We start from the raw sequence: 23,938 nt of genomic DNA, 5'->3' as shown, positions 1-23,938 counted from the left end.
CACCGGTCGAGGCTTGGCCGAAAAGAAAAGAAAAAGGTGTTGGGGGCTTGGGAGTTTGACAGTTGGTGACGCGCCATCCGATCACGCATCCCACCTTTTCGGTGTGTGGTGTGGGCGTGTGTGCGACTTGGGAATACGACACAGGTAGGAATGCAAGAAAAGAATGGTAAGAGATAAGTGATGGGGGCGTCTTTTTCAGCGGCTATGTCTCCTGCCCATGTGTTCATCGCCCGCCCTGCGCGTCGCATATCACATCTAAGACAAGTGCGCGAGTTTAGCTCGCTTACAATCCAGAATGTACCTTTTGCCGCTGCACAGTGAACAGTTGCAAATGCAGGTTCTTTATCTCAACTCTCATTTTCAATAATTTCGATAATACTCACACATGATAGTACATAACCAGGATCCGCAGTTCGCCCGACAACTCAAGCATAAGACGGTGACGCCGATGTTGTTCGACTCGTTCACTCTACAAAATGTGACGGAGCGACCATATTACACGCACGCCTCTTGCCCACAGGTTCGAGGGCCCCAGCAGCAGCCAAGCAAAAGAGCGCACTGGGCGGACACGGTCACGGAAATCCCAAGGAGCGGCACGACACCGAGGGAGAGGGCCGCCCGCCGCTCCTCGTGGGCACTGGAGCTCTTCCCACCACAAGAACGAGGCAGCAGCCGGGCGTCCGCAGCAGCAGCAAAGTTTGACGCCACGTACGTCGCCCAAGTGGGAACAGAGAGACCACTTTCTTAGCAAACGGAAGAGGAGGAGCGAGCGGAGTTTGAAGCCATCACGCCGCGGCAGCCCGGTTGGTTCGAGAGGGCGGGTCGGGCGAGTCTGCAGCGAGAGAATCAGTCCTGGTCCCGGGCTGAAATAGGAACAGTGGCAAAAAAGTGAAAAAGGGCCAGGCCAACTCCGTCGTGTCAAAGTGGTTCCCTTGGCTATGGTTGCGCCATGTGAGAGCGACGGGCTCGGTTTCTGCCCACGGGAGAACCACGCTGTTGGGGCGGCACCACCACCGCACAAACGGTTTAGGCCCCCTTCTCTACTCATGAGTAAGTGCAGCGTTGAAGAAGGAAAGGTGAGAAAGTAAAAGGACAAAAACGGCTAGGCGGGGGGGCGTGTCTGGTGGGCGCGCCTGGACTGGAATGCGGAAGATCGCTGCATTGGGACATGGGCACTGCCGCTTTCCTTCTGGGGGACGGCGCGAACAGCGCTGCATCTGCTCCGACAATGGCGGGCTGCGCGATGGCATCATATCGTAAAGTCAAAAAGGATAAAGGGGATATTTTGAGGTGTGTGCGTAGAAAGATGATGCAAGTCAAAGTGCAAGTTTACGGTTCCAGGCAGTAGACAACCCGCTGTTTCGAATTGGCTGGTCTGTGTCTGCGAAAGAAAAAGAAAAACACTTTACGCGGTCGCGCGTTTCTCTGACTGACTTTTCATGTACACTCCAAATGCTTGACTCGTTTTAATAGGCCATTTTAAATAAGAGGCAAAGGATTGCCAAGCACAAGTAGCAACAAAGGGCGTTGAAGAAAGCTCTCAGCCAATAGCGCCCCGGATCTGAAACGCGCACGAAACGTCTCCGAGGCCTCGTGACGGACATGGGGGCAAAAGAAAACTGTCAACATCAGAGAAAATGGTCTGAATCCGGCAGGATGAGGAGAGCAAGAAGCCCGTGCAGGAGTTGACGGGACTCTGGGAGAATGTCTTGCGCTGCGAGGGAGTGTGTCGTTCTGGGCCTTTTGCCTCCCGTTCGGACGGCGCCGCGCAACCGTGCGGTGCGTTGCGAAAAAGACTGCGCAAAATCGTTTCGGGGCTAACGGGCAGACCGTTCTACAATGATCGAGGTTCTGGACGGCTTACAGTCTGGCCTTCTCGGGCCATGGGTGACACATGCTAGATCAAACCTTGATGCTCGACCCCTGTCATGTCATTCTGCTTTCGGACTCCCGTGCTTTGCGCTGCAAAGAAACATGCGCCTTCGGCAGTTGACCGGTCACGTCCAAATACGTAAATGTATAATCTCATGAGGTGACTTCCTTTATTTGACTTTTTTTGCAGCTCTGTCGGACAAGAAGCTACGAGCTATCGACCGGGGGTTGTCGTTTAGCCCGGACATCGCAAGTGGTTCAACGGGGGGGCGCAACTCGCAAGACAGGAGTGCGAAGTCCGGGTATACCGTGCACAATGCTCCCCCCTCTCAAAGTCGAACGTGGCAACGTGACCAGCTTTGGTACACCTATTTTCAGCTGTGTCTGTACTTTGCTAATCACTTTGGGTTGCATCTGTGGCGGCAAGGTTTGTCGTTTGTCACAACTATACTTGGCTCGGCTCCTGCCGATGCCGACCAGGGCCTGTGCACACGCATTCGGTAGATTTTGATAGAGATACATCTGTCACAAGGATGTCAAAGCAATCGAATGATCTACAACGGCCACTAGATGGAAAGTAACTGTGGCATTCTTTGGCCTCTACGTGCTTTGGCTTTTGGTAAAAACGTGGGATGGCTGTTGAAGCCCTTCAACCCCTATCATTGGCAAATGCTTCTTTGTGTACGGGTATGCCTTGGTGATGACAAAGACAGAGATCTGAATAGAATGAAAGAATGCGCCTGGGTCTTGAGAGTTGTTTCTCACTATGCTTCTCTTTTCAGTGGTGGTGAGCGATAGCGACGTGGTCGAACGTTCTTTTTAGGACAGCCGCTTGAGGATATAATTCAGCAGTCCTACACAGCACCAGCGCAAAACATGCATTCAAACCTACGAATAATTTCTTTGACATCTTCTCTATAAATTGGAGTTGTCAAACTAGTCATAGATGTCTCCATAAGCTGTATACAGATGTTCATCACGCATACATATACCCTCCGGGCTGAGTATAGGGTAGCTGTACTCGACCGCGCGTTCATAGTGTCTACGGAGGAAAAGTCGCTACGCTCAAAAGGCCTATTTAATTGGTTCGAAAGGCCTTTATAATGCTGAAAACTGCAGTAGTATCTTAGTGTCATATTTTCTCGGGGTTTTCTAGTTGTATCGGGATTTTACATCTCCTCTCTTCGGGTGCTTTGCTGTGCTCGGCACCTGTTGCTGCCAAGTACGACGAACAGCGCTTTCCGTGCCCGAGCTTCGAGACTCAAAGAAAATGAGAGTCCAAAGTAGCTTTAGAAAACGACATGAGAGATTGTATCTTGATTGACGAGTCTCATACCACGAGGAGTCGCCCGGTGTTCTACGCCGGCACACGTCCACCAATGCCAGCCCACGAAAAACGAGTCGACCGTGAATTCCTGTTCCGTCCAAGCCCGGACTGTTTCTTCCGTACTATTCATTACACCATTTCAAGGGGCCGTAAAGAATGTTCAGAACCTTCGCTGTATGAGGAAATTCGGGCCTGTGAGGCAGTCGCGGCTCCGGACCCGGCCCCACCTGGGAGTCATTTCCTTGTAGGCCGAGATATCATGCAAAGGAATCATTGAGCAAAATATCTAATGAGATGACAGAAAACGGAAAGCATTGGAGAATTATAGAAGATTCCATAGATTCGGGATTTCTGGTGTTCAGGCCAGTACCAAGAGCAACGTCGGGGAACTTTCTCTCTGCTGACCCGCCGCTCTCTTCGGTGTAAGCCAGGCGGGGCGTCGAATGCAATCCTGGAGGTCAAGATCCGGGAAAATCTATGGAGCGCATGAAATAGCTAGGAAGTGGCCCAAGAAGCTATATCAAGGATGAGACACAAGAGTCTGCATCCGAGACCGTCATTCAGACGAGGACAGGAAGGGTCCCGTACACCTTCGGGTGATCACCATAATTACCAACAGGTCTAGCATCCACGATCCACCGCGGCGCGTCAGCTTGCATCGCAGCAGTACATGGCAACGATACTAGATGGACTTCTTGAACCAGAGAGGCTGCAAGCCTCGGACAAAGATGTTGAACCTGTCCATTCCAGGCTCGTTTGTCCTGGGGAAGACGTACAGCGAGCACTACATTCTGCTACGTTTGCGCTACAACGTTGAGAGGCAGACCGTCGTTGCAATAAAACAACAATGCTAGCACTGGAGGACCACCTACTATGTAGATGATCTGCGGAAGGCTTGCAGAAACCTTGCTTGTGCACACGTTATCTCTACGCCACCGTGAATTTGCTGGTCTATCGACCACCGACGGTTCACGATGCTGTGGCGCTACCAGTAAGTCGTTAGTCGAGCTGAGGCATGCCCCGCAGCTGAATCCCAGAGCTCAAACATATAAACGTCAAATTGCCCGAATTGCTCTGCCTTCATCTGCACCTCCATATCACCACCTCTAGCATGGAATCGCGAAAAGTACCGCTCGTTGGCGGATGCCACTGCGGCGCCACCCGCTACGTGCTCTTCTTCACGCTGCCCGCACCGCACACCGAGTCCAATCCGCCCAAGGAAGAGGAGCAGCGCATCTCCCGCTGCAACTGCACCACCTGCCACAAGATGGGCCTCTTCCACCTCAAGCCCGCCGATCCGGCGGCCGACTTTTTGCTGCTGCACCCGCTCGACCCGTACGCCGACCTAGGCGACTACCTCACCGAGGACAGGGAGATTCACTTCTTCTTCTGCAAGACGTGCGGCGTGCGCTGCCTCAACACCAACGCCGCGGGCGAGGTTGTCGACGTGGATGCGGCGGCGCTGGAGCTGCCAGACATCGCGGGCAGCGATGCCCCGACGCCGACCAAGGCGTGGCGGGCGATCAAGGGGAGCGGCGACCCAGAGTACGGCACCTATGTCTCCGTCAATGGGCACACCGTCGACGCGGGCCAGGCCGAGTTTGACATGAGAGACCTTACCGAGAAGAAATGTGTGCGGTACCTCGATACGTATAGTGATATTGGCAAGGGGCTGCCATCTCGCTGGGATAGGCCCCACGATCACGGATGCTATTGAAGCAGCAGACTATTGATGAGGATGATATTATTTGAACCGAGGAACTCTGATATGAGTAAGATTGAACCTTGCTGTTTTTGCAGGAGCTTTTGTGTGTGATCGGCACGAGGCGCAAGGAGAACAGCCGTACCGCAACGCAATTTCTCCGGAAAGGCAAAGCAAAAGAGGAAGGGAATTGAAACGGAGATACTCAGCTAATTCATGCAGCAGAGCCTTCGTTTGTTGTGTATTCACAACCACAAATTTGCAATAGAACAGTCAGTATATTACCATCCGTAGCTAGTGGGTGACAAAAAAAGACGCCGCTCTAGGTAGGACGTAAAAGTAGCGACTCGCTACTTCTTTTTATCTTTTGCTTCCCTATGAATGTTTCCATTCTTTCCAATAATAATCCTGCATTTTTTTCTTGTTCTTTAACCTTGCCTCATTTTCTTAATTTCTATTGTTCCTTTCACAACCACCAGCGTCTTCCTTAGCCCACCTTGGATAGTGCCTCCACAACCTCACTAAACTGTTGATGCAGGCTTTCTCTTTCATATGTATAACATGAAATAGCTGGATCGACGCTCAACAATTACTGCTTAGTAATTCGTTCCCCTGTAGCTCAGTTGGCTAGAGCGTCGTAAGTTTACCCACTCACCAGTGGCTACCTCAAGCACAATTACTAACAATCTTCAAAGAGACTGTTAATCTGAAGGTCGCAAGTTCAAACCTTGCCGGGGGAGTGGCATGATTTTTTTGATCTTTTTGTCGCTCTACGATCTGGAAAGCACAGCTAGACTAACTATGGTCTATTCATTCGTACCCTGAAGCAAGAGGCTTTCTGCCGCCGGAGCGTCATATGCGAAACCTCCCACCCCGAGTCTATTTTCACTGCCTTCAGTGTGGTGTTGCCACTCAATTCAACTTCGTTTCCCCATTGAAAGCACTAAAAGTTCCGGGGAATTTCTTTTGCGACAATGTTTCGAATGATTGGCTCGGCTCCGGCTCGATGGTTCAAATCCTTCCGGCGACGGCCTTTTTCTCGCTGTTGCTGGGTCGAAAATGCCCTAGAATTACCGACGCCACGGAATCGGATCTGGGTAAACGCTGCGCCCAAGGGCTCAGTCATGGGCACAAATACGAGGAAACCGTTGCGAATCAAGAGAGGGCTACAGCCTTGCGCGAAAACAAATAGGCGCTATCCGCCCCAGATTGCAGTCTAGTGCCCCTGTGAGGCTGAATTCTGTCGCCAGACGCAAACGTTGTGCTTGCTAGGCACCAGCACATGGGCTTAGGGACCACGAGAGAATTAAGACATGATTTTCCAGTCTGTGCTTGAAGGAGTATGTCCAGAGTCTAGACTCAGTACCTTGACCAGAAAATTTCTCTTCGCCCACGAGGGCTCGTCGAGAAGGCCCCCCCCCCCCGAATATTCGGCACCTTTGCGGGAGACGCTGCAAGTCCATCGGGCGATGCTTTGTAAGCCGGAGTCGCCCATCTTCCTGGCTAACGTAACGCAGCGGAAACCTACATACTTGTAATGATCTGCGTGAATATTGCAGTCTCAAATCTGCAATATGCCGTCTGCGCCTTTTTACAGCGTAAAACAGAGGATATTCCGGTCATTTTTTCGGAAGATGTTACTGGAAATCCACTATAAGTGCCTAATAAGAATCGCGATTTCTGATATGATAATCATTATTCTCAAGTTACATCTTTTTGCTATTAATAATGGAAGCTATAAACTCCTAATAGTGGTCAAAGGCGAGATGAGGAGCACCCAAGGCACGCTTCCTTTTACACAATGGAACGGCACACCTCGTAGTCATTTACATCTGAGACGACTCGTATTCCAACATGCTCCATTGCCCCGGATTTGCAGTAATGCCTAAATCAACCACTGTCCAGTATCAAAAAAATTCTTCAAAAGTTGCTCAAGCGTGGTCTTCAGCTTCGCCATGACTTTCTCTTCGACAATGTCCCTCTGCCAGGACAGCGTAATCGTCAAGCCACTTCCCTCCACGCTCGCAACGTTGACTCCAATCGCTGCGCCTGCCACAGGTGCACCATTGGAAAACATTACTCTGCTGATATGAAGCTGGTCCCCTTTTCCGCTCGGATTTGTGAACGCGCCGATGTTGCTGCACTCCCACGAGTTCCGCCTAGGCTTGCCGTCCTTCACTGCCCAGTACGCGTGAAAGTCACGAACAAACTTGACCGTCGCGGCCGTGTCGTCGCGCGGGAGCGTGTCGACCCTGTCAGCGAGCTGTCCTCTGATGTCGCCCGCCGCGCCCCAAATCTCCGTCCCCAAACTCTCGTCGTTGGCGCCAAGGGCCGCTTGCATTCGTGACACGGCAGCCGGCGAGATTGCGTGGTCCAGGGTGCTGAGCAGAAGACGCAGCGTCTCTTGCCGTGAGAACCTGTCATGCTGCGTGTCGCGGCGATGCTTCAGCAGGCTGATGGGCGTGCCGCAGCTGAAAGCCGGTGCCTCCTCTGGCGGAAGAGACGCGACGAGCGAAGCGAATGCCAGGGAGTGGAAGAGGCCGGTCAGCGTAGTTTTGTGCGCCCGGCAAGCTTGTCGTAGTATAGCAACGTGCTCAGCGGGAATTTCCAGATGCAAAATGCGCGTGATGTATGGTGCGGAGAAGGAGATGGCCTTTCCGCTCCAGACCGGCTGGGGGGCAGGCTTGAACATGGCCGGTACCAAGTCTTTCCACAGCAACGCGGCCACGAACCTGGGCGAGAAGGAAAACGGCACACTGTCTTCCTGCGCCTCCGGGATTTCTGGGGCCTTTGGAAATGAAAGAATATACTCTGGGCTGTCTTGCGGTTTGGACCCTGCCCTCGCTCGTAGCTCGGTTAGTAACGACTCGTGGAAGAGCATGCCACTTTTCCCATCGACCGCGCTATGATGAAATGAAAACAACACATCCTCCGAGATTCCCAACTTTTCACTCTTGTTTCGCACAATGACGATCCTCCAGGGCGGTCTTGATTCAATATCAACCCATGGTTCGTCGTGCGCCGACGCCTGCAGGCGTGCAAGCTCTAAGTTTAAGCCCTCTTCCGTTGCGCAGTCTACCTCGACAACAGATATGTAGTCCTGTATATTGATCGATCGAACATGTACAAAGCTCGCCCGACTCGTGGATTCGTCCAGGATACCCACCCGCAGCATCGGATGCGCAGCAACCACGGCGGACAGAGAAGAGACGAACTGGGGCGAGACCGACCGCCCATCTACGCCGGGATTCGTAAGACTCGCGCCTATGTAGCGAGCCGTGACGACCACGGCGCGGTATATGCCAATGTGATTTCGGGCTGCAAAGTACATTTCCCTGATTGCAACGTTAGCCTGCCGCCTTGGGACTCCATTGCGGACGTTTTCGTTTCTTACAGCCCGCCCAGAGGGCGAAGAACTGTCATGTCGCTCTTGACCGTCATGATTGAGGATAGAGTAAGACGCAGCCAAAGTAATCAACAACAAGGGTCTGTGAATGCGGAGCATGAACCCCGGGACTTATACAAGATATCTACAGGGTGATGGGCTTTGGCCTCTCCATCAATCATTTAAACTCGGCGCGCGCCGCATATGGATGCGGCCCCAGGGATCTCCATCCTCCTCTTGCACCACTTATTGCTCGTGCGCGAAGATTTTTCGCCTGGCCCGTAAAGTCTAATGACTTGGAACAAACAGCGCCCAACGAAATTGTGACTCTGGACTTGCATGATGGGACCTGCCGCTACATAAGTGTCGCCGCATTGACCTTGTGATAGCTCTGCCGAGGAGGCAATCCGGGCTGCTAGCTGGTTTCGATATTACTATAACCGTCGTCTGGGCTTTTGACATTTGGGCTACCCGAGGGTCAAGGCGGTACTGACAGGCGGGGGAGGGGGGGCCGCTTTCGAGAAGAGGAATGCCAGTTGAAGCTAGTAAAACTAGCCATCCTATTGGAGGGCAATTGCCTCGCCAGGCAGTGAGTGACAGTGAGATGCACACTTTCTCCACAACGTTCAAGATCAAAGAGCTGTCGGTTGATGCTGGTGCGCAAAGCCTGGCCTCCACTCGGTATGTACTGGGTCATGGTGTGGTGCACGGATATTTTATCAGCCAACTGGTTCTTATCAGCCGTTTCGCAATTCACAAATTATTCAAACTATGATTATAATGATTATTATTGTTATTTACTACAAGTTTTGAACAGTTTAATTCTCGTTTCCTCATCTGAGTCATGACAATATAACTTCTGCTATACTGGGCTGATGTAGGGGACGCAAGTAAACTCGCGGCCGTTGTCGCCCGTCAGTGCGTTGTGTATCAAGTTCCACACGTTTGGATCCAGGGCCATGCCGTTGTGGGTGGTAAGATCAGCCGAGCACACGTCCTGCACAAACACATTGTACACGCCACTTTCGTGGATAAACGACGCCGTGCCCGGCGGCGTGACCACCTTGTCGTATCTGGTCGCGATGACCGTCACGTCGTTGCCCGGCTGCGTCACCGGGCCGTCGTGGAGGCTGGCCACCTCGGTGCTGCCCGGCAGCAGGCCGACGCAGCCCAGGCAGCCGCCCGTGAGGATCTGCACGCTGACCGCGGGACGGAGCAGGTCGCCCAGCCCGACGAGGTTGGGGTACGCGGCGCCGCTGGTCGGCGGCGCCAGCGCGACAATCCTGCCGATGCGGGCGCTGAGCCCCTCCCGCTTGGCCACGTAGAGCGCCTGGAAGCCGCCCTCGGAGTGGCCGACGATGTCGACCTTGCTCGCGCCCGTCTTGGTGAGGACCTCGTTGATGGAGTTGCGGATCTGCGCCGCCGAGTCGTCAATCGCCGCGACGCCGCCGACGCTGATGAGGAGCGGCGGCGCGCCGTAGGTGAGCCCAAAGGTGCAGTAGCCCTGGAGGCGGAGCCAGGTCTCGAGGAGGTTGAGGTCGGTCTCGCGGGTGGCGAAGAGGCCGTGGAGGACAACAACAGGTCTGAACTTGGAGCGGCAGCCAAAGTCGTTTCCGACGATGATGCGCCGTTGAAGCGCTGCTCCCGTTCTTGGCTGCGCGGGCCACGCTTGGCTGACGCTGGCCAAGAGTGAAACGAGCAGGGCGATGGCGACGGCAGGAGCAATCATCTTCGCTGCCTCGCTCTGGATTATCAAGATCTCAGATGGTAAAACATGTATTGCCAGGGCATATTTCAGGCGGCAGGGGCAACTGGCAGTCCAGTGGTTCATATACAATACGGGCAGGCGAATGAGCTTCGTTTAGGATAGCAAGCATCTGGAACTTCCATGCCCCCTTTGGTGGTACATTAAACCCTTTTCGGACAAGAAACAAACTAGTCCGAGCGCAATCTTCGTTCTATGTATGTGTGTATGTCGCTATGGCTTGTTTTCCATCCGTGCGCGGCTTTTTAACGAGAGCAATGGCAATTGCTCTTATTATCTGCACGCTTCTTTGCCTAGATGTTTGTCCATACTCTTGAGTGTGAGCGCTTTATTTAGGAATTGACAGCAAACGTGTACGGCTGGTGCCATTTCCTCTTTTAATTCAGCGTTTCTAGACATTGAGAGGAAAAAACGCGTTGGTGTGTGTCAGTGCAAGTGGGTTGGCAGCTGGTGCCTGGCAATGACAGGCAATACCAGGTCAAAGCGCGACATCGCTTTGGCCGTCTTCGAATAAGATACTTTTGGTATAGCCCTGGCGCACAACGCAAAGGAGTAGCCGGCATCAAAGGCATAGACGCTTCTGCTCCGTTAATGCCAACTTACATCGGAAAATTATCCGGTGTCGCCTCATTCTGGCGTCAGGGTCAGGCGGCGACATGCACCACATCAGATTTGAACAACGTACTTGATACTAAGCCTAGGTCATTGGGTATAAGTTTTTTGAGGGAAAGTAACAACAAGCTTCCCTAACTCTGTTTACAGTTATTATATTGCATTACTATTAATTCAGTCATTGGCGACAATCTTTTCTTGCTTAAATAGTACTTCGTTGATTATCTAACTGTATGAGGCTAGATATCGTTACACGGTACTCGGTCTATATCCTCGCTTCCGACTTGTACCACAGGATTGTCAACCCGATAACTACCGGGCGTTGCTTCCTCCACTGTAGCCCTGAGATTTAAAATCTACGGTGGCGGCGCTCACCCTTTGGCGTGCCTTGCTTGGGCTCCTTCAAGCCTTGCTTGGGTTTGACTGGTTTCGCGGGCGTCTTGTCCTTTTCCGTGAGGTCACACTCGGGCGAACCGCAGTTTTTCATGCTAAACTCTTCGTCACAGTCGCCGCCCTTGTCCACCAGCGTCGTTTCCGTCCACGAGGTGTAGCCTGCGCAGCGTTCGTTCTGGCCTGTCTTGTAGGTGCATTCGACCTTGTGCTTGGTCTCCTTGGCGTCCAGGTCGGTCTTGTAGTCGATGCTGTGCTTCCGGACGGTTCCCTTCTTCCCGTCGTCGGTGAGCTCGACCTCAAAGTTGTCGCCTTCGCACTTGACGTTCCACTTGGTCTGGTCGCTCGCCAGGTACTTGTGCGCGCCCGTGTTGCAGATGCGGCGGTGGCCCTCGTAAATTTGAATCTTCATGCCGTCTCCAACGACGGGATCGTTGTGCAGGTATGCGTGGACACGAATGCATGCCTCGGTGCCAGAGGCTAGTGCGAGGATGCCAGAGGTAAGTGCAAGAAGCTTCATTTTTAAAGCTGGTGGTTTTGGCAACTTGGTGTAAGAATGTATGGGTGTGTAGATAAGCTGAAGGATTGAGATGAGTGTTTTCGATAGATGCTTTGTTTGGGCAAACCTTCTGCTTTTTATAGACAGCGCAAGACCTAGTATTGCTCGAATGATCCCCTTGGCCGCAGTGAAGAACGGTTTCTAATTGCTGTGACATCATTCCAAACAAGTTTCCGAGTCAAATTCCTTTGTAGTCTGCCTGCGGATCGATCGATGGAGATTAAGGCAGACTAGATCCTGGAATAGCTCACAGCCACCACTCAGCAGCCACTCAGCAACGACAGAGTAGTCACAGCGATCGCGCTGATCTGCGCCGCTTGTTTTCTGCAATTGTCTTGGTAGTGCGGGGTAGAGCCAGGCTCAAGCAAACGTGTTTATACTATAATACTAATTCTAGCATACTGTTGAACATGACTCAAGGTGGCTTTCTCCGACTCGGACGTATGCGTATGGTCAAGAACGAGTCATGAAAATTAGCACATTTGGCCCCTAGTACAGCTCTAGACGCAATTCGTAATGCTGTGTCCTTGTGTAGGTTATTCCATGCATCGAGTTGCTGTAGGGCGCGCTATACTGTACCTGCATTTAAAGTAGCAAGGCGCCTCTGGGTATAAGCTTGGATCCCCCGGAAACCAGGTGGTATTTTTAGACATGATGTCACCGCAACCCTCCTTTCGTGATGCTGATCAGCTTCCTCAAGAGCGGGACAAGACGTGCCGCCAGGAAACGCCACAGTGAAGAACATGCGCATGCTCGGCTAAAAATCAAGCACTATTCTAACTCTAAATTCTTCATCCACCTTGTAGTAGTTGGTTTTGGTCGGGCGCTGCCTATAAGAGGCCAGGATCTACTGCCAAGAACATTTCGCTTATGGTGGGTAGCAATAAGTATCCGAGCCCGCCTGCTTCGGCCGATGGACTGCCTTTAAGCATACTCGGGCTTCCTCAGCACACAGTCGACAGCATTTCCGTCGACGACATGACGACATCGTTTATTTTCCCCTGCCATGTTGCTGCCACGGCCCACGCATATTTGCTGGGCTGCCGACTGTACACGGCAATTGCCTGTCGTCGTAGAATGAGCATTTGGCGCGATGCGGGTCGGCTGCAGTTGTGGCACTGCAATAAGAGACTCGAAGACGCCGAGAACCTCATTAAAAAATGTCATAGAATCCATGGCCTGGCGTCGCTGCGGCATAGAGCAGAGATCAGCATGCGCTGACATGGCCCAACCAAGCCCGGCCATTTTCGGCAAACATATGAACTCTGCCACCAGCTTCGGTGACATGGACGATGAAGCAGTTCATTAGGCCATGTTTTCGGCTGTCGAGGAAGTTTCAGCGGCTGAGTAAAAAAACAGTGCAGACGATAACTCGGTTTCCCCAGGCCTGCAGTTGCAATAAAAGCGAATGTCCTTCGCCGCCTTTGTGTGGCCGTGGCGAAATGCTCATCCAGTCCTTTGAATTGTGGAAACTCAGCGTCCACGCTACGATCCTTGTTTATCCAAAAGTGTGACAATCGTCTCGCCCTTTCCTGTAGTCGCCGACCGACTGGTGCGTTGTGTTCCGCTATGCTCCGCAGTAGAAGCATCCACAACACGAATTTGGGTCAGACGGAAACGCAGTGAGCTCTGGGTAGCAAATCGCCTATGGAACTATTACTCTTATAGTAGTCTCGAGTCAGATAGCGGGATGATTCGCTCGGACTGGATGGAAAATAAAGGGCGGTTTTGAAGGCTCTCGGCCGCTGAGGAACAAGGTCATGTCTAGTTAGGCGGCCTCGAAGGATGGCCAGGCTTGTGACACATTGGCTCGTCAACCCCGCCAAAGGTTCAGCACATCGCTTACAACAACTGCGCTATATACAAATTTAGGGACAGCTGTAATTAAAAGCTTTGTGCGATACGAGAACAACAAACTCGGCGTTAGGCTGGACGCCCGCTTTAGTCTCGTACAAGACCCTGCATAAGAGCCGTTGCTCTGCCACTAATAGACAGCTGTCTCGTACGCGTTACAGCGTCAGAGCATTAAAACTGAACCCCCTTGGTATTGATAAAAGAAAAAAATCCATCCAGAGTATTCCGAGGCTCTGCTCTGAGGCTCGAATGTTCCTACGCTCTAAATTAGGTAGAGAATGCTCCTAAGAAAAAAAAGACACTGGGAATCTAATGCTAAAAATGTAGGCCAGCAGCTGTTGGTAGAGGCTGCGACGTGGTTGAGGCTTTCAGCTGGTCGCTCTCCCCTTCAATGGCTTGCGTGCTCTGTACACTATGAATGCTCCTTAGATGATTTCTGACGTGGGACTGAGCATGGTCGCAAGCTCGCGTATTGCACGGTTTTGGTACAGTCACACTCGCCGTCTGCTCCATGACGAAAGTAGTTGGCCTATAAAGAATCTCTGTATTGAAAAACAAACAAGGGAAGAGTTCTTAGAGACATGAAGATACCGTTACTAGCACTGGGTGACGTTTCAATTGAGGTACTTTGGTGTATCTCTGTTGAAAATAGCTGCTCGTGATAGCAAATAGTTTGATGACGCTTTCTCATGGTTACGATGGACAACTTGAACGCATATCCAGGGTTAAGAGGTCATATCATGACAACCAAACATTTGACAAAAGTTTATGAGGTGAAATAGATATTCTATGGGATCCCTAAGAGGCTAACAAAATAAAGTAATTTCATACACAATAAACAGATAATGAGGATGACAGCATCCTAAATGCTGCCTCACGTGGGAACCATCTCAATCATGGCCTGTCCAGTAGCCTTGTCCACTGAGACGCTTGCTACCTTGAGACCTGCGGCGCCGGCCAGCTCCTCGAACATGGCCCGCGTTCTGCGTTTTCCACCGTAGTTTATGATAAAAACATCCATGGCGGCTAGATCTAACGACGGTTCATCCGGAAGAATCTGTTCCGAGACCAGAACGACCGAGTCGGCAACACAAGCATCGCGGACGTGCTGTAGAATCTCTATGGCCTCTTTGTCGGACCAGTCATTGAGGACTCTGCGAATGTGGTAGACCAGCGCACCTAAAAACAATTAATTACTTCCTAAATAATATAAATGGAGAAATAATGAGAGGAGCATACCTTTAACGAGTTGTGGTTCGAAGAAACTTGAAATCACCTTTGCGGTTTGCCTCACGACCACATCATTCTCGGCAATGGCCTCGTTAATCATGAAAGCCTGATCCTGCAAAACGCATCGCCCATAAGGAATTGTGGGGTTCTCCTCCAGTATAGCTTTGATAGCCTGACCTTTGCCGCCGCCGACGTCCACTAACAACGTGCGCTTAGGGTCAGCCTCGATACAGGCGTGGTTGGCGATCCAGCTGAAGTCGTAGTAGCCCAATATGGGCATACTATCCAAAGTATTGGCCATGGCGCGATTGAATATAGACGCCTTGTTGCCAGGGAGCAGGGGCATGACTTCGTAAATCGATTTGTCTGGGTAGCCGTGGTAGAGCCCGAGAGGTGTCTGCTTGCCAGATTGTGGTTCTTTGAAGCCGTTCGCTTCAAAATAATCTGGCCAGCGAGTAGCAGGTCCCATGAAGAAATCGACATGCAACGACAAAAAGTCGATTGCCCTAGGTATGGAAAAGAATTCTGACTTGGCAGTGTGGGCAACGCGGCCAGTTGCCTGACTGACCAAGACTTTGGCGAGGATGAGAAACTTGATGAAGCGATTAAGTAGTGCGAGGTCGATGCTGGTCTTCTCCGCCAGCTCTTGGACGGAAATATCGCCTGTAATTGGGATAGCACTAAAGACACCACGCTCTGCCAAAGTGCGGACAACGCCAATCTCAATCATAGTGTACAAATATTCATGAACAGGGGTAGTGGTTAGCTCGTTGTGTTTGGAGTCTGCGGCCGTCGAGAGCGCGATTTCCATGTTTTTGGGCTCATCACTCTGATTAGAGACTGGAGCCGGCTGGGCTTGGGCGAGAGTGAGAGTAGCCATTCTATGCGATATACTTTTGAGAGCTGCTTTTTCGGTGTGATATTGATGAATTAATTAATGTTCCAGGCAAAGGCGATGAGGAGGTTTATATATTCAATCAGTGTAGCTTCGCTGAGTACGTAAAGAAAATTTATAGATGTCGAAAGTTGCCCAGCTGAGCTCAGTTTACCTGAATTACTTATGGATGCTAGCTGACAAAAAGCCTGGCCAATTTGTTGCGGGCTCAGCGTTAACGAGCCCACTGGGAGCTGAAGTAATCGCGTTTGTGCTGACATGGTTGGCACTGAGGCACACAATTTGGACTAGGGATCTAGAGCCGTTGATACCAGCAGCTATTCGGACAAATGCTGAAAATAAAATGAACTGACGAAATACGAGCGGGCGCATTCTACCTCGGAATATTCGGGCTATCATCAGCATACCATACCTGACGTTATTAATTAGCCTCTACACTTAGTTGGAGGCATCTCTGTAGCTAGTGTAATAGCGGATCTGGCCGTTGTATATTGGCCAAAAACTAAGGTAAGAGAAGACGAGTATGGCATTTTTGCAGGCTTGCTTACCCTGAAAGTGCATTTCAGGCTGCGCGACGACTGGGAGGTTCGCCCCGTGTTATAAGCCTCGTTGAATCTTAGACCCTTTTGCCTAGCCCTATGTCGGTTAAGATTTGTGTCATGCTGGTTGTCAAGCAGAGGACCAGGTCAGACCAGTCAGCGGTCTTTAGCCCATTTAGTACGCGTTTTCCAGCTTCTTGTGGGTGACACCCCTTAAGGTGTCCCTAGTGGTCCTGGGCACAGACACAGAGTTCTCCAATCAACACACGTTATCCAATGTCTAGTAACTGCCCTGCGTGACACTGGTCTATCAGCCTAAACCGTCGTTAAATCTCGTTATGTGACGCTGCGCCGCCCCGCCTGCGACAGGGTGTAAGCAAGCAGCCAAAAAGGTTCGCTTCGATGGGATTTAGAGCGGATGACGGGCCTCCTGCCTGCCCGCTGTCCACAATCTGGTTGCCATTTAATTCCAGTCTTCCATAAGCGTTGATAATAATAAACGTTCGTCGTCGCAGCCTATAGTCTACCGTGGGTCGCAAGTAATTCCGAGCAGTGTGCCACCAAATCGCCATACATTAGCGCTCGGAATTACCTGATGGCACTGTAAGTGTCTCTGAGCCTCGGCTTGTCAGCATCGAAATGGCATATATATAAGCAGTCCTGTAGGATAGAAAATACTTTTCAGTCAAGAATTTTAATACATCAAAAATCTTCCCATATCCCAAGTCTAACACATCTAAAACCAGTCTACGCCTAATCGAACAAGAGAAATCACATCGCATAATGACAGGTTTAGACAAGCTGTACGACGTCATCATCGCGGGGGCCGGTCCGGTGGGCATGATGCTCGCGGCCGAGCTCAGTTTCGCTGGCGCTTCGGTCCTCGTCATCGAGCGCGATCCCAGCCTCACGTCAGACTGGAAGGCCATCCCCATCGGCCAGCGCGCGCTTATGGTTCCGTCCCTCGAATCCCTATACCGCCGCGGCCTCCTCTCCCAGCTCAGCCACTACGACGTCTCGCCCCTCGAGCGTCAATGGTTCGGCGTAAAGCGCGAGGGCTACTCCTACGGCGGCCACTACGCCGGCCTGAAGCTCAACATGTCCCAGTTCGACCTGAACCGGTGGAAGTACCGCCTGCGCGGGCCCGTCACGCGGCCGGCCAAGAGCTGCATCCAAGAGGTGACCGATATCTACGCCAAGCGCGCCCGCAGCCACGGCGTCACCATCCTCGTCAACCACCCCGTCACATCCATCCTCCGCCAGGACGACAGCAGCGTCACTGTCGTGGCCGGCGAGCAGGGCAGCACGTTCCGCGGCCGCTGGCTCGTCGGCTGCGACGGTGGCCGGAGCACGATCCGGAAGCTCGCGGGCATCAACTTGACCGGCTCCGACCCCATGTTCACGGGCTATATGGCGCGCCTCGACTTCACGTCTAAGAAGGAGATGGAACTCGGCTTCCACCCGGCGCCCGGCGGCATGGTTATGACCTTTTCCGACGACTGTATCGCGCTCCTTGATTGGGACGGCGCTACCTTTGACCGAAACTCGGAGGTGACGGTCGAGCACTTCCGGAGCATCGCCGATAAGGTCCTAGGCCCCGGCGAGATCACGGTCCACGCCCTACACTATATCTCTACCTTTACCGACCGGTCTAAGGGCGCGAGCACCTTCCGCAAGGGCCGGGTGCTCCTTGCCGGCGACGCCGCGCATATCCACTCGCCCCTAGGCGCCCAGGGCCTGAATCTCGGCCTCGGCGACGCTATGAACCTTGGGTGGAAGCTCGCCGCCACCGTCCGCCAGGAGCTTATGGCCTCGTACCCAGGCACATCGGCGCCCCTAGACACGACGCTTATCGATAGCTATGAGAGCGAGCGCCATCCGCTGGCCGACTGGGTGCTCGATTGGACGCGCTCGCAGGTCTTGTCACTGCAGCCAGACCTCTTTGGCCGCGCCGTCCTTAACCTCACCCAGGACATGCTCAATACCGACGACGGCATGAACCTCGTCATTGGCCGTGTGTGGGGGCTGGCCCAGCGCTATGTCCTCGGCAAGGGCGGCGTCTTTGACCATGAGCTGGTCGGCTCTAGCGTGCCCGACTTTGAGTTTCTCGACGGCACTAGGATGGGCGACAAGCTGCAGAACGGCCGTGCCTGGCTGGTGGACTTTGAGGACAGCGCTGAGCTTAAGGACGCCGTCATCGGGACCGAGTTTGCCTGGAAGGTCAACTACCTGTCCGTGGCCGCCCAAGACACAAGAGGGCTGCGAGCGGTGCTGGTACGCCCGGATGGCATCGTCGCGTGGTTGGCGGAGGGAGATTCCTTCGACGTGGAGGCGCTGAAACTTTCGCTGTATAAGTGGTTCAGCTATTAAGAAGACCACAACCTTTAAGTATAGGCGGCATAATTCTGCATTTTTTATTATTTTAGAGTATATAGATTTAAATATTAGCGATTATTTTATTTTATATAATTCTTAATACTATAGTTATCTTACTATATAATAATAATAATAATTTAATTAAATTTAATTATTATTATTATTATTATTATAATTATTCTTCTTACCAGTCTAATTCCGGCCTAATTTGATAGGTAGCTAACTGGTTAGAATCTCTGCCATGTTCCCCCTATAATGTGGACTCACTAAACCTCGCCGATCGTGTCGGAAATGAGATGCTTCACCAGCAGAAGTGCGGGGGCCACACTCTTGCTCTTGAGTAGTCTTTCGCTGTCAGACTCGCAAGCGGTTTCCCATCACGCCATAGAGCCATCCTGAGGCCAACCTATACACAGGCAGAGCGCAAATCTCTAGAAGCCAATATTCCATAGTTATATTTGATCAAAAATTAAGTAAATAAATGGCTCACTCGACTTTCTACAATTTCTTTCAGACGATCGATAGTCACTGTGGCTGCTTTGTTTCCTGAAAATTCAATGATTACTTCTGTCAGTCGTGGCACTTGCAGCGACTGCGTCGGAGTAGCCGCCGTTCCCCATTACCATGGATCGGGCATTTTTCCGAATACTCTATATCAGAAGAGCTCGCAGCATCCGCACCACAAATGATCAATGACCACCATGCTGCACGGCGCTTGCTTGAGGTATTCGGTAGTTGTGACGGGCTGCTTCAGCCATTAGCAAAATTGTTGTCGTAGATAGCGTATATAGTTATTTACAGAGCTAGATTGTGATAATGGAGGACTTTCATAAACTTCGGAAACAGCAGGTGTGGGACACTGAGGACGACCATCCGCGAGCATCTCAATATCTTGCCAGAACCCGCACACTCTCGCCGCGCATTCCCAATACTTCTCTTTGCGATCTTGTTAGATTCTGGAGATCATCAGCTGCCAGAACTTTTCAGGAGTGTCTACATCACCAGGAAGTCGGCACGCCATGGAGACTATGGCTATGCCCTCGTCTTTGGTGACAGGAGGCGCGCGAGGCTGCAAGGCGTGCTGCTCCACGCCGACCGCATCATTTCCGCCCAGGTATGCTGCCAGCGACTCGACGGAGTAGTGTTCGAAAAGCGTAGCGATCGGGATTGGCCGATTCAGCAGTTTCTCCAGCCGCGCCTGGACCTGGATGATGCGCAATGAGTTTCCGCCCACAATATTTGCCGAGTTGGCATATCTACGGATACGTAACTATGCTCTTTGCGGTGTACTGTTCTGCCCGCGCGACAACATGTTTCTCACCAACTATAGCCATACGGTGTATTATTGAAAGAGTGAGCGCGACTATTTCGTCACCGAGGCAGATGTTATGTATTTCTCAATTGCAGGCCGCAAACGACGGTAGTCAATCTTGCGAGATATCGTCGGTGGCCATTTTTCAAACCCAATCGCTTTGAGGCTCGCAGCACCTTCAATTCGGTACGCCTTACCAAGCTTTTGGACAACACAATGTTCAATCTCGGTAGATGACGTCGCGGGAATCTTGTCATCAAAAATAGCGTACAGCCCAATAGCGCCGTCGCGAGATGTAATGTTGACAACGGCAGTCTTCAAGAAGATATGTTAGTGTTAGTGCCTGATTCATAGAGTGACGTATTGCGGATGTAGTGGAGAGCAATAGTGTTCTTACCGATGTTCCTGGGTATTCCTTCTCGAGAAAACTCTCCACAGTACCAGCAACGACGATCTTGTTGTCGCGCCTGAGCGTGTTCTCACTCCGACCGAGCACGTGCAGAAAGCCCTCCGCGTTAATTAAAGCATCATCCCCAGACACGAACCAACGACGGCCGTCGTCTCCGGTGTAAAATGCGTCTGATATATCATTGGGGTTGAGGTAGTTTTCGATAACCGATTTCCCATGCAGGTGCAGCGCGCCGACCTCCCCGCGCGGCACGGGCCGCCGTCCATCCGGACCGACGACCTTAAGCGCCGAGCCGGGCGCCACCATACCAGAAGCCGCGATGCCGCACCATGACGGCATCTTGTCGACTGCTGGCGGGCGGTACCACGACGCCCATGTCACGACGCTGGCTGCCTCGGTCATGGCGTACGAGGGCAGGATCTGCGCGCGGGGAAATGTCTGCTGTGCCACGCGGAGGGCCGCCGTCGTCACCGTCAGCCCGGTCAGGTTAACGACGCGGACGGACCGCACGGCGTCGGCGGAGTAGTTGGGCGCGCGCGCCAGCGTCTTGACGGCCGTGACAAAGAGAGAGATTGATATAGGGCGGCACCGCCGCAGCCCGTCGAGGATCGACTCGGGGTCCATCTCGCACGTGTCCATGACGGCCGCGTTGCCCGTCGCCCATGAAAGCACGGTCATGGCCTGGCAGCGCACCTGGTTGTTGACGCCGGAGACGAGCGTGATGGGCGTGGGGAGGAGCGGCACGTACTGCGTGGCGAGGTAGTCGAGCGCCTGGAGCAGGTAGCCCACAGAGAGCGGGCAGCCCTTGGGCTTGCCTGTCGAGCCGCTGGTGTAGACGACAAAGGCGTTTCGCCCGTGGTCCTCGGGCTCGTTTTGCAGGGCTGCCATGGTGTCGATGTAGTTGTGGCAGCCCTGCGACGCCATCTCGGCCGCAATGTCTGCCATGCTGACCCAGCCGTCTGGCGCCTGATTCGTGAACTTTTCTATGCTGATGCCAACGGCGATGTTCGTCGACAAGTTGTCGGCCACATGTCTCGCCTCAGCCTCGGTTGCAACGACAATGATGGAGGGCGCTAGCTCGTCCATTTGGTCCTGCAATACTTGGTTGCCAGGTCTCAGAGCACTGTTGGGAAGGGTCACGGCAGTGTATCGGTTCAAGGCCGACATAGAGAGGAGCAGAGTCCATTCCGCCGACAAGGTGGTGAAGAGGACTGCCGTGGCGCCAGGCTCTACGCCGCGGCTTCGCCGTAGAAAGACGCCGAGCCGGATAGAAGCACGCTGCAGCTCGCCAAACGACCACTGCAGATACGGTGCATCACCAGAGTTGGCGGGCGTCGGGAGGATCCACGACAGCAGGTAGCTGAGGAGGCAGGCCGGCGAGGTGAGCTTGCGGATGGCGGTTGTACCCCGGCCATCGCCAATGACACTGCTACTATTCTTCATTTCTCTTCCTTCGTCTTCATGGCCTCCCACGGGCCATGGCCGTACTAGCTCCGACAGCAGGTTCGGCGGCTGCTTGGGCGACAGCAAGGCTAGGCGGTCCGGGTCGACGCCGGCGCGCTGATTCAGCGCCACCCATAGCGACGTAGTTGTAGATTTTGGGGTGCTTTTGCCCTCCACAAGGGCCATCATTTCGTTTACCATATTTTATTTTCGAGTCTGCGTATTCGCGGGTGTGTAGTTGTTTTTGGTGTGTAGGTGTTTCGTCAGGATCCATCGACTTGTCAATGTTGATGATGGTGTGGCACTTTCTAGCAGCCGGCTGGTGATAGAAAAGGCACAGCGGGTATTGTATTAATTCGCCCATTCCATTCGTTCCGTCCATTAAATCTTATGTGATGTGTAGCTAGAAACTCTACCCCCCTCCATGCTGAGACACAGCCATTAGCGTATCAGGACTCCCGGAAGCGAAAGACTGGCACGCAGGTGAGCGGTAGTAATGGCAGGAACAATAGATGAGCTGCGAGAGATATGGTTCTCCCAGATTTTACTTAATACTCATTTTCAAGTGAGCGATCTGAATCCGGCATTATGCACAAGCTAGAGACTAGACTGCCAACCATCACTTTCACACCAACCACCTGCCCATCGCCGCTATGGGGAAGCAAGCCAGCAAGTCATTTATCCGGTAACCGCGCCAGGATCCTCTGATGAAGTTTTGAGAAGCTGCATCGTCATAACTGTGCCTGTGATGTGTTAGTAAAGGTCCTGCGTTTGTTTTCGGACGTCCAACCTTTGTTCTTCGCCCCATACTAGCAGATATATTAGCTGCGTTAGTGGGGGCCATGTGGCTTTAAACGTTCCCGGCGACGCCAACCCGCAAACGTCGTCTGGTAGCCGAAAGCCAACAAAGTACAGCTCAAATACAATTTGTTCACGGTGGGCTCTATTTCCCTGGCATTGCTGAGTTCGTTCAACACCAGTGGTAACGATGACAGCAAACATTATCAAACCGTTCACGGGGAAAGGGCTACGGTACCATCAACGCACGCCAGCCAAGCACTCCAAAACAAGAATGCCAATATGGAGCGGAAACAGAGTTCTCCAACAACGGCCGAAGAACAAGGCACCCGCCCATCTCAGCGGTACTTGGAAGGTCTGGTTGTCGCGGCCTTGCTGACCCAAAGCCTCGGCCACTACATGGTGTGAAACCACAACAGCGTTGCCCAGGCGGTTGGGTTCTAGGCGATCGCTGCAATTGTGCTTGGGTCCTTGTTCATGGTCTTCCAATCATGATACAGTCTCTCACAAAGCCTGGCGACGTAGCGCTGCAGTTGCTCTTTTAGTTTCCCTTTGGCCCTCGGTGTTTCAATTAGAATTGCAATACATCCTACAACCTGCCTTGGGACGGGACAACAGTACGATAGTAGGCCGAGAGGGGAAAATGTCCAGGCCTGCCAGACCCGAGGCCATAATCGAGCATCTTTCAGGCCAATATCAGCAGAAGGCGAGCAAGGACAAGAGAGCCGACAGTGCGGCGGAGACTGGGTCTACACTAGTTACAAAGACATGGCCCAAATCTGCGTAGCTATCTGTCGAATTCATCAGACATGTGAATGACAACGTCTTCTCGCTTAAGACTAATGTCGTTGCTGCCTCATCAAGTGGAGAAAAAACGGAAATATATCACGCCTGCATAAAGATACCATGAGCAAATCTTGATCAAAAATATTATGGATTTGTCGAGTGGTGTCTGCGGTGCCCGGTCGCAGGTTATTGTCGAAAGTCGTGATATTGTCAAACGGTCCTTTGGAGCTTGAAGCGGCAGACATATAGCCTATATAAACAGGAGCGCCTTCACGGATCTTTAGGTTTTGCGTAACGGCTTACAGCCCTGACGTCGTGTAAGGACGGAAACCGCTGGGGAGCCGTACAATACGCGTTATTGGCGATTAAGTCTGGGCTGATAAATGACGGATTTGAGAATAAGAAAGAGAATGCTGAGATGATGAAGTCCTTGGCATACGAGCCAGAAAACTTGCCATGCTGGACCAATGGCAGCGCCTCCTCCTTGGCACGTCGGTAGTTAGACCAGGACTCCTCAAGTGGTAAATCCAGCTCGCTAGCAATACGGATTTGAACTATAGTAATATAGTTATATATTGTAATTGGATTTTAATTCGAACTCTGGCGAGCGAGATGTACAGTACAAGCAGAATCAGTAACCTGGGTACCTGATATATTCTGACCGCAATTATGGCTGAAAATGCC

At 52.3% G+C, this 23,938-nt stretch overlaps 8 protein-coding genes across 8 annotated transcripts; 3 read left to right on the top strand and 5 right to left on the bottom strand.

The window, feature by feature from the left end:
* Positions 1–150: 150 nt before the first annotated feature.
* LMH87_001912 (uncharacterized protein) lies at positions 151–748 on the top strand (the record flags this gene model as incomplete). The annotated part of the gene is made up of 2 exons (XM_056193275.1): positions 151–166; positions 393–748. The coding sequence occupies 2 exons, from the start codon at positions 151–153 to the stop codon at positions 746–748; spliced, it is 372 nt and encodes a 123-aa protein (XP_056050331.1).
* A 3,562-nt stretch (positions 749–4,310) lies between these two features.
* Positions 4,311–4,916, top strand: LMH87_001911 (uncharacterized protein; the record flags this gene model as incomplete). The annotated part of the gene is made up of 1 exon (XM_056193274.1): positions 4,311–4,916. One exon carries the CDS (start codon positions 4,311–4,313, stop codon positions 4,914–4,916), a length of 606 nt encoding a protein of 201 aa, XP_056050330.1.
* A 1,870-nt stretch (positions 4,917–6,786) lies between these two features.
* Positions 6,787–8,342, bottom strand: LMH87_001910 (uncharacterized protein; the record flags this gene model as incomplete). The annotated part of the gene is made up of 2 exons (XM_056193273.1): positions 6,787–8,236; positions 8,296–8,342. The coding sequence occupies 2 exons, from the start codon at positions 8,340–8,342 to the stop codon at positions 6,787–6,789; spliced, it is 1,497 nt and encodes a 498-aa protein (XP_056050329.1).
* An 806-nt stretch (positions 8,343–9,148) lies between these two features.
* LMH87_001909 (uncharacterized protein) lies at positions 9,149–10,015 on the bottom strand (the record flags this gene model as incomplete). The annotated part of the gene is made up of 1 exon (XM_056193272.1): positions 9,149–10,015. One exon carries the CDS (start codon positions 10,013–10,015, stop codon positions 9,149–9,151), a length of 867 nt encoding a protein of 288 aa, XP_056050328.1.
* Positions 10,016–11,012: 997 nt separating this feature from the next.
* LMH87_001908 (uncharacterized protein) lies at positions 11,013–11,573 on the bottom strand (the record flags this gene model as incomplete). The annotated part of the gene is made up of 1 exon (XM_056193271.1): positions 11,013–11,573. One exon carries the CDS (start codon positions 11,571–11,573, stop codon positions 11,013–11,015), a length of 561 nt encoding a protein of 186 aa, XP_056050327.1.
* A 2,767-nt stretch (positions 11,574–14,340) lies between these two features.
* LMH87_001907 (uncharacterized protein) lies at positions 14,341–15,576 on the bottom strand (the record flags this gene model as incomplete). Its single annotated transcript, XM_056193270.1, has 2 exons — positions 14,341–14,645; positions 14,706–15,576. The coding sequence occupies 2 exons, from the start codon at positions 15,574–15,576 to the stop codon at positions 14,341–14,343; spliced, it is 1,176 nt and encodes a 391-aa protein (XP_056050326.1).
* Positions 15,577–16,913: 1,337 nt separating this feature from the next.
* LMH87_001906 (uncharacterized protein) lies at positions 16,914–18,500 on the top strand (the record flags this gene model as incomplete). The annotated part of the gene is made up of 1 exon (XM_056193269.1): positions 16,914–18,500. The coding sequence occupies one exon, from the start codon at positions 16,914–16,916 to the stop codon at positions 18,498–18,500; it is 1,587 nt and encodes a 528-aa protein (XP_056050325.1).
* A 661-nt stretch (positions 18,501–19,161) lies between these two features.
* Positions 19,162–21,871, bottom strand: LMH87_001905 (uncharacterized protein; the record flags this gene model as incomplete). The annotated part of the gene is made up of 5 exons (XM_056193268.1): positions 19,162–19,251; positions 19,306–19,442; positions 19,509–19,762; positions 19,970–20,133; positions 20,216–21,871. The coding sequence occupies 5 exons, from the start codon at positions 21,869–21,871 to the stop codon at positions 19,162–19,164; spliced, it is 2,301 nt and encodes a 766-aa protein (XP_056050324.1).
* Between the last annotated feature and the right edge of the window lie 2,067 nt (positions 21,872–23,938).

This window comes from Akanthomyces muscarius, chromosome 3, assembly GCF_028009165.1.
Source record: "Akanthomyces muscarius strain Ve6 chromosome 3, whole genome shotgun sequence".
Taxonomy (NCBI): Eukaryota; Fungi; Ascomycota; class Sordariomycetes; order Hypocreales; family Cordycipitaceae; genus Akanthomyces; species Akanthomyces muscarius.
The sequence above is the reverse complement of the archived record's forward strand: the minus strand, read 5'-3'. Positions and strand labels throughout refer to the sequence as shown.